Genomic DNA, 10,042 nt, shown 5'->3' with positions numbered 1-10,042 from the left:
CCAAAATATTTACAAAGACACACAAAACAACTATTAAGAGAAACAGGATGACCACAAAGACACAAAACCAGAGAGAGATGTGTAACGACTGCAAAGACACACAAAACAACTACCAGGCGAGGCGTTTTACCACTGAAGCGTGGATGACAGCTGGTGGCCCGTTGTCTCATCACCTGTACGTCTCAGAGGTGATATTGGACTTTTTACTCCCCTACGTTTGTCTGACAGCTTTAGTTACTTTACAGATGACAGTTTTTGAATCATTGTGATAAACGGAAGGATGAAGTTCCTTTATGTTATTCTCCTACTTCCTAATCTAAAACGCTCTTTAAAAAGCTTCTTGGATCAACTGGAAATGCATTGTCACAAAGCTGAAAACAGCTGTTTTTATCTTGTTTTTAGAGCTATGTGGTTTTAACATACAAACATATGATGATCTTATAGAATATGATGCGTTGATGTAGATTAACTAACCAACAGCATATAAAGGAGTTAAAAACATCTACAGCGGTAAAATGTAACATACATATTAATGCAGCGGTGATATTAACCCAGAAACATCACGTATAATATAGTAAAACACTGACCGAGAGAATTTTACTGCGCAATCAGTACTTTTACTTTCAGTCCTTTTAGTACATTTTGCTGATAATACCTCCTTACTTTTACTTCTTCAAACGTCTGTTTACATCTCATTGCCTTTGATGGTCTTGTCCGTTTTGTTTCCACGATTTGAACATGTACGTATACCGGATATTTGCTCACTGGTCTGGTTCTGTAGAACGTCTCCGTAACTTCTCTACATCCTCTGCCTGTGTGTGAATGACCTGACCACAGAGGATATTTTGAGAAATGGCCCTCTATTCTTTGCTGATGTCTGGTATGTGTAAATATCCGTCTGCCAGCACCATTCTTTAAAGTGAGAACAGTCAGAGTTACAAATACCAGAGTGTGCGTGTATGTGTGCGTGTGCGCGTGCGTGTGCGTGTAAAACTGATGGAACATTTTAATGCAGACTTTTACTTACTTTGTTTTTACAGTGTGGTAGCTGTTGTGTTGGTGCAAACTGACTTTTAGGATGGCATGTGACAGCCACACCCCAACAACACACTGTGCCTCTGTCACCTCTCAGTGTGCTTCATTGACATTTTACATTTTTGTATGGGGAACTTATTTGGATGAAAGTAAAAGCCATGGCTCCTCTACGCTCTGAGTAACGGGCTGCGTGGGCTCAACCACCGGATGAAAAACATGACAACAATGTGTATCGTACTTTATTGGGACATGTTGTCCTTCTTTGTAAGATTCTCTAAAAAAATTGTTGTACGACTATATAAAACATATTGTTTGTAGGACACAAGAACAAACTGAAGGTAATGACTGTGACACACACACACACACACACACACACACAAACACACACACACACACACACACACACACCCCGTCAGCTCCAACAGAAACACCAGCAGCTACATTTGGAGCTCTGTTTGTCTTTGTTCACTTCCAAAACTCAGCCCATTCAGAAGTGGCTCCTTCCTGCTAATGAGCCACCGACCGACCACAGAGCTGTTGGTGGCCGCGCATCACATGACAACATCAGAGCTGAGGCACGGTCCCGCTGGGGCCTATATGCCAGTCGGGGCCGCGGTGACGCTAATAGGCCCGGACAACCTGAGCATGACCTACTTCTGTAAGGGGGTGGGGGGGGACAGGCAGTCACCCTCCAAACCACCCCGAGCCTCCGCATAATGGATGACACCGCGGCTCAGGCGGCTCGGTTTTTATGGGTGTCAGTCCTCTGGGTCAGCGGCTCTCAAACTGTTTGGATCTTGACCTCTTGATGGTTCACCGGCTGGACATGAATCAACCAATCGAGAATTTAATTTCCCTTTTCAGCTTATTTTTTTCTCATTATCAGCGAAAGCTGAGACACTGGATGCTATTTCATATTTTACAAGGATAAAAGTTTGAAATAAGTGGCAATAATCCAGGACGTTACATTTAAATTAAAGGGCATCTTCTGGACCTCTATCATCTGGTGATGTTCAGAGAAGTCACAAACAAACACTCGGAGGAGGGTACTCCCATGTTTGAACAAACAGCAGCAAAAGTATCCTCCTGGATGCACACATGGTGGAAATACGAAGTGCCCCCAAGGAGGCCTATCCAGTGGAGAAAACATCTGTTGAGACAAGATGTCCTTCCAGTGGAGAAAACGTAATGAAGGGAGCTTTAGAATACCCTTCCAGTGGAGAAAACATAATGATATGCCCTTCAGGATCCCCTTCCAGTGGCGAAAACATAATGAAATGCTCTTCAGGATGCCCTTCTAGTGGCGAAAACATAATGAAATGCCCTTCAGGATACCCTTCTAGTGGCGAAAACATAATGATATGCCCTTCAGGATGCCCTTCTAGTGGAGAAAACATAATGAAATGCTCTTCAGGATGCCCTTCTAGTGGAGTAAATATAATGAAATGGTCTTCAGGATGCCCTTCCAGTGGAAAAAGCATGATGAAGTTCACTTTACGGTTGCCCTTCCAATGGAAAATAACGGGATAAAGATCTAGGATTCTCGCTCAGTGGAGAAAACGTGATGAAGTGCCTTCTCAGATGCCCTTCCAGTGGAAAAAAACATGACAAAGCACTCTTTAGGATGTCCCTCCAGTAGAGAAGAAGTGATCAAAAATTAATAATGTGCCCTTCAGGGTATTTTCTGCATGCTGATGCCCAGTGGCGGCTAGTGGCAAATTCTTTTGAGCCATCTAATCAATTTCAGCAAACATCCCCGTATGATTCAATACAAAAAAAGGTATATTTATTTGTTTGGTGGCTGAAGGTGGGTGGTTAGCTGGATATAAAGACATAAATCATATATAACATTATTATATCTGACACACACATGTACGTTTAACATGTGCAGTCAAATTCCTGTAGTTTTAATAATTTATATCAACAATGTTTCATTGGTGCAGAAGCTCGTGTTCAAATATGGTATTAATATTCATGAGCTGTCTAGGCCTATAGAAGCTCCGAGAGACAGGAGGGTCAATTTACACACGACTACAGTTTCACAGGGTGACATACGCGACGTTCCCTTCAAAATAAAAGCCCCCAAATGAACTCCGTTTGCAAATTGCTAATTGAAGTAGAATGCATTAATATAATTATGAGAGATGGATAATAGCGACATTTTAAGATTTGATTAAATATATATCTTCTTGTTTTTTTGGTAGGAAATCCCAATCCAGTTTATTGCCACGTAGGTTTGCACACACAAGGGACATATTTATTGTCCTATTGGCGCATAACATAAACACAGTCATTTTTAATTAAAGTAAACATAAGGTATAAGAAAAATACAACAAAAATGTGAGTACAAAAAGAAAGTACAAAAGAAATATGTAAAATATAAATCATTTTAGAATAATAGAGAAATACAATAAAAACGGGAAATCATCTGATATAAATATGTACAATATATATCTAGAATTCAAAACGGAGGAGCTGTGCAGTGTTTTTTTTTTTTTTTAAGTCCTATCCAAGCAAATATAATACATTTGCGTAAGAGGGGAAAAAAATTATGGGTGAAAAAACAAACAAACCCTGAGAGGTGTTTGTGGAAGTTTTTCGGTGTAAATAAGAAAATGTAAACGCTTAAACGTGCACATGAATTACTTTGAAAGGGCACACCGGAAGCGTCGCTTGTCGGCGCGCGCAGCTTGTCGGCGCCGCTTCACGCCTGTAGGAGCGGCCGGTTCCTCCCATCAGCCTCACAGATCCGAAGGAAAGCTTTTTTCTTCTCATAGCGGCAGCGCAGATTTTCCTGACTGCACACGCCGGATATTCATCACATAAAAAAAAGACACTCACTCACGACCGAAAGCGTTGAGAGAAAGACGGACACTTCCCCGCGTCCTCGCTCCACCTCTCCTATTTAGGCCCTCGTTGCTTTCCCCCCCCTTTTTCTCTTCCCCCAGTCTCAGTTTTATGCTTTACATCTGACATATTTTCCTCACGAATTGCGAGTCTCTGTGTGTCGCACTCAGGTTTGGTTGGGCTGATATGGTAGATTACCACAACGCTAATAACCAATCCTCGACCGGAGGCGAACAGATGACGAACATGGAGCAAGAGAATGACTGGGACCGGGACCTGCTGCTGGACCCGGCCTGGGAGAAACAGCAGAGGAAGGTAAGGGAACCAAAAGTCTGGGCCCAGCTGGGCCGAGCCGAGCCGGGCTGAGGAGGAGGAGGTGGCGGGCGGAAAGAAAATGGCAGGGAGGGATGGGACGGGGAGTGGAGGTCAGAGTACGGGCCTCGTTTTGTCTGCTTTCTAAAACCCAGCAGCTCTGCTCACAATGCCCCACTTCTTCTTTTTTTTTTGTACATCAACCATTTTTATTTTCTCCTCCCAGCCCGGCTCTCCCTCTTAGCTCGTCTCCTCCATGTCCAGCTGCTTCCTTACCCCGCTGGCTAAAATGCTAACATGTTGTATTTTAACACACCCGTGAATGAAAAGGAATAACTCGCTTGAGTTTGTCCAAACATGAGCTTTCACTCTTTCAAAAGGGAAAAGCTGATTCCGCGAGCGGAAACGCGGCGCCACATTGTTGCAAAAAAAAAGAAAAATTTAAATTGTGACCGTGCTGACATTTGGGACTTAAAATGGCGAGAGATATTGTATTTTTTTATATATATATGTATATATATTTTTTGGAAGGGGTTTAGCGCGTTACCGAGGCTTCCCCGTCCCGCTTGGCCGCTCGGAGGCCGATAGGACCGGGGCGCGTTAAGAGCCGCTGCCTTGTAGCGACGCTTCCAGGGCCGACATGCAGACGGTTAACCCCGAAGCTGCTGCGGCGCGTCTCGTCCCGCTGACGGGAGTTGAGTGATTGAACTCTCGTCAGGTTTGATTCACCATCACCCTGCGGGTGACATTCCTCACATGGTTAGCAGCTTATTACTTTGAAGATTTACGATTTACAACATTTCAAACGGCTATATGACACATTTTAAACCCGGAAGTCCTGTAAATAGCAAAGGTGTTTAAAACTAAGAGCAATGCTAGCACACCTGTTGTACATGAAGATATGCTCACATGCCGCAATGATTTGTGGAACATACCCTCATGGACACACACACACACACACACACACACACACACACACACACACACACAAACGCCTGTGGCGTATTATGTATTTTTTAAATGGATTTCTTAAACCTATAACCAGGGATTTGGTCTGCTTCGGCTTGCACACATTGCATCTGTCACACTTTGTTTTAAGTGTGTATTGTCCCTGTTAAATACATTCATAAAATGTTCTTCCCACAGCTGGGGGACATGCAAGTTTCTGGAGCCACACTAGTTTCACTGCACAGAACTAAACGCCCACTTGCTACACTCCAGATTTAAAAAAAAAAGTTTAACTTTAGTAAATACTCTGCACAAACTCTGACAAAACCATGGTATTATGGGGAACATTTGTCCCTGTGATCCCCTATTCTTTAGCGCAACACTCCACCAATCCTTAACAGTTTTACTCCTCTTCATCCCCCATCAATTTGCATGTACTGTGCTATTTCTACTTGTCTAAAACCAGAAGCACCAACCCCTACTCCACTCTCCCACCCCCACCTTCATCAGCTCTCTGTCTAACTGCTCCTCATCCTCTAACTCTTCCACGACATGTTTATAAAAAAATGCTGCTAATGCTCCTCCTCTGAGAGTCACTCAACAAAGGTGACCTTGTTTTTTACGCAGTCCCCCCTAGCTGCTGTGCCGAATGATCATGCCTCAAGATATAGAACTATTCAAGCTCATGCAATATGGACATAACCCTCTTCCACGAGGGAGTGGAGAGCCGCTGCCTAGCAGAGTGGAATGATTTGAGTGGGGTGTGTTTTTCACGCTAACCGCCCCCGTCTTACTCACTCGGCGACCGGATGACTGACATGCTTTTACTAGTGGTGCAGCAGCATGCCGATCATTGACTCGTGCATTTCTATCAGGCCACTCAGCGTTTTGGGACTCCAACGACGTCAGACATTCCTGCTTCTGTCGATTGGCATCAGACCCCCCCCCATCAAGTCAAGGGCGGCGCCGGGCCTCATGGTGGTTCGACGGCCCGCAGTGACTCTCTGCATGTTTGTTCTAGAGAGCACACGGGTCAAAGTTTCCTCAACAAGAAAAGAAAACGACCTAACCTGCCGATCATTAACAGAGCGAGGCTGTGTTGTGCAAACCTGGGCCGAGGTCCACTCCTAAACCTGCACTCACAGGTTTTTTGGTTGCACAGACTGAGCTGGGGACACGTCCCTGCCACCCCCTCCCCCTTGTCGAGCTCGAACTGCGGGGGAAACCAAGGGCAAATTCCTGCGGTGCATTCACGCTCACCGTGCCAGTTATTGCGCAAAAGTGAGCAAATGCCCTCCCATAGGAAATATGAAGAGAGGAGTGGATGCAATGAGTGTGGGAATAGATTTATCCTTTTTTTGTGTGTGTGTGTGTGTGTGTGTGTGGGGGTCATGCTGGCTCTTTACGTTTCCCACGTTGAGTAATACAAGACGGTTGGTGGGAGATAGAAAGCGACGTCTGGGGTTACTTGTCATTCTTTATTTGGTATACTGTCATGTAGAGCGGGACGGATGAGGAAGCCAGAGTGAGGACAAATCGATAATAAAAAAGAGGTTTTTAAGAGACCTTTTGATTTAGGTTTGCTCCGTTGAATGAACTGGTTTTTGGATGTGGTCATGTCGGAGACGCTGTTATCTTTCTTCCAAGTGGCACGTTTCCAGTCGAGCGTCATTTGCGCACATGCACAGGAGACCAGCGTACTCTGGTTTGTAACAAGGAAAAGCGCCTGGCCCCCGACACACACAAAAACAAACTAGTCTTTCTTGCCGCTCTTTGAGTCCACAACAGGCCGCGACACGCCAAAGGTATGCGCCGCCGCCCGAGGTTTCACTGAGACTGCGCATGTAAACCCGGCTCCTCGGCGACAGTTGGGCTGTGCGTGTTTCCTGTGTCGCGAGGCAGGGCGAAAGTGCAACAAGGTGGGGGGGTGAGCCAACAAGGAAAACTGTTAAGCACGCCAGACAGAAGGGCCTAGGGCAGTCGAGGGGTGACCAGCGGACATCGATTGTTCTCATTTGTCAAGGCGATGCACTTTTAAAATCGCATTTACCCAGTAGTAGTGTTCAGTTGATTCATACACAAAAAAGGTCAAACAATCTGAGCGGATGTGCTGCTAAAAAAGAGAGAATTTTGCTCCTGGATTCACGTCAGAGCTCCGGTGTTTTCATTCCCTAACTCGTAGCTCGTGTCAGTGTGTAGCAGCAGCCATGGAGTGTTTCCTCCCACAAATCAGGTTGTGGCAGAATCGGTTGTGGTCAAACACACTGATGTTTATCTATCTTCATTTTCCTATGCGGACTGACCGTGTGCACAGATGTGATTTTATTTATTTTTTTTGGAGCTGGACGGGGGCAACTTTGTTCTTTTACACAATAAATCATCCAGATGTGTCCTCCAACACTGCAGAGCAAGCAGCACAGGTTTGTGTACACGCAGCCTCCCCACCAGTGCCCAGACTTGCAACAAAATACACACACACTTATTATTTTTCCATTACTGCCAAGGTGGGCAGCTGGACACACAATGTTAGTTTGTTCTTTTGCAGCCCACTTTTCGCATGCTTTCTGCGTGACTGTCTGGCGGGCGGGGCTGGGTTCAGACAGCCCCGGGGTTGGCTCAGGACGAGCCGGGAGTGACGTCTCGTCACAATACGTCCCTTCGATCGTCGCCACGCAAGCTAAGAGTTGGCTGCCCAATAAGCTGCCAGTTTTTTTCCCTAAACAACATTTAAAAAAGAACGAAGGGAGTCGACTAACTTTTAAAATTCTAATTATAGTGTTTCATTTGTTGAGCTGCTTTCAGCTTTTCTCTGTTTTCATATCATTGTAACTTGTGTATGTTTGGGGGACTGTTGGAGTGAATTATCGAGCAGTTACTCTCCACTTGAACCAATATATAAATGATTGTTAGTCACATACATCCTCCCCTCCAACACACTCGGAGGAGTAAGTGTTCAGCAGTAGCCGTCTCTACAGATAATCTGTCTGAGATAATGGAAGGTGCAGCCCCCACTCTGGCTGCCAGCTGATCCTGGGTCAGCTGTGGGAAAGCCCTCTGCCTCAGCTGACAGTGATCCAGAATCAGCTTGTGGACCTAAACAAGGAACCAGTCAGTGAGAGGACAGAGCAGAGAGGAATGTTGCCCCTCAGTCCCCCCTCGCCCAACGCCCCTCAGTCTCTCACTCCTTTCTGTCATTGGCGGCAGCAAAAGTGCATGCGGGGGGGTGGGGCATTCCTTTGGTGGCCCATTATAGGCCAGTGGGAGGGGGCTTTTTTTTTTTTTTTACGAAAAGGGGCATGCTGGCTTTTTTTTTTTTGCAGGATTGCAGATATGCGTGGTGGAGGCGAGCGGGAGAATCCTCCTCGCTTGGTGTGGAGGTGTTTCCAGCCGCTTGCGGCTCGGTGCTAATCGTCGCTCCAAATACTTATTTGCAGTGATGTTTTCAAACACCACCAGACCAGAGGACTCCAGCACACAGTCACACAGTGCAACAACCACAACCCCCCCGGGGGTGGTATCGACATCGGACCTCCGTATGCCCTGTGTTTCGCCAAAGAAATTTCTTTACGGTCTGTTTCTCTCCCACTCTTTGTGATAGGCGCGCGTTGCATTTTGGGGTCAGACGGATGATCTGAATGTCTCAGAATCCACTAATACAGTTTACGGCTGACACAACATCCTTAGCTCTAACCCCCTGCCCCCCTTTCTAATTATGGCCGTGTTGACAAGCTTACTTCTTGGGCATTGTGCGTAGTTATGAGGATTAGTAAATGGCATTTCCCCCTGATGAATGGCAAATCGGCAACAATGGGGAGTAAGAATTTCCTTTTTGGTCGGCTGCCAGCGGGCATGGCAGGGTTTATTTTGAAGCTCAGTCGCCCCTTCTTCCGCCGTATCCTCAAAAGGTGATCGAAATGTAAAAAAAAAATGTATCTGCTATTTGATTAATTTGCCTAAAAACGGTCAGCAGTATTTCCACTGATCTCCGTGCTTTTAAATGCGCTGCTAGATTTGCATCATTTCAGACTGCAGACAGAAGCTGAAAACAGTTCTGCTATATTCAAAAGATATTGTATACCAATCATTTAATTCTTCAATCGAGCAAAGGTGCACAACATTTGTTTTGCCACTGAATATCTTTTTAGTTTTGGGCGGTTGGTTGGACAGTTATTTTAAGGTGTCACTTGTAATTGGGTTTTTACTTTCCCTAATTTTTAAATATTTTTTAGATAAAGTAATCTATAATGATAACTAGGGCTACACGTGGTGCAATGTCTAGCACTCACAGCAAGCGGGGTTCGATTCCCCGATCCCGGGCGGTCCTTCTGTGTGGAGTTTGCACGTTCTCCTCGTGGCCGTGTGGGTTCTCTCCGAGCTCTCCGTCTCCCTCCTACAGTCCGACGACATGCAGCTCAGGTTAATTGGAGGCTCTAAATTGCCCGTGAATGTGAGTGTGAATGGTTGTCTGTCTCTATATGAGCCCTGCGACGAACTGATGAATTTCTGGAATTGTCACATCTCTCCCTAGAGCTGACGGGGAAATTTGCAGTGGCTGTGTGTCACTGTGTTCTGAAGCAGTCGTTCTGTGTGTGTGTGAGAGAGAGAGAAGGGAGTGCAGTTTGAATGGAAGGTTTACCAGCTGAGTCACATAGCTGTGAGTTTTGTCTGCCGGTAAACATGGTGCAGTCAAACAAACATTGGACCTCATGTCATCTGCTGCGAGTTTTGAACCAAGGTTTCTGCATCACATTTGAACACACGGGGAAATAAAATTGGTCTGAAAAGGCTGCACTTTTTGCTTTGAGCAATTTCCCTTGTAAACAAACGCCTCAATAGAATTTAAATGGATAGATTACAGTAACCTCAAATCACACCCCCTACTTTATCTAGGTGTGTAATT

General features: G+C 45.3%; 1 protein-coding gene across 3 annotated transcripts in view; it reads left to right on the top strand.

Annotated features, from left to right (window-relative positions):
• The first annotated feature begins 3,909 nt into the window (after nucleotides 1–3,909).
• The window catches only part of actn4 (actinin, alpha 4), a 49,788-nt gene continuing 43,655 nt past the window's right edge, over nucleotides 3,910–10,042 (top strand). For all 3 annotated transcript variants that reach the window (XM_079224774.1, XM_079224773.1, XM_079224775.1), the window contains exon 1: nucleotides 3,910–4,197. In XM_079224774.1, coding sequence (XP_079080900.1) covers nucleotides 4,069–4,197 — 129 coding nt within the window. In that variant the 5' untranslated portion in view covers nucleotides 3,910–4,068. The remainder of the gene's footprint in view (nucleotides 4,198–10,042) is intronic.

Source organism: Taurulus bubalis (assembly GCF_910589615.1).
Source record: "Taurulus bubalis genome assembly, chromosome: 10".
In the NCBI taxonomy this organism is placed as follows: Eukaryota; Metazoa; Chordata; class Actinopteri; order Perciformes; family Cottidae; genus Taurulus; species Taurulus bubalis.
This window is presented reverse-complemented; position numbering and strand designations above follow the sequence as displayed.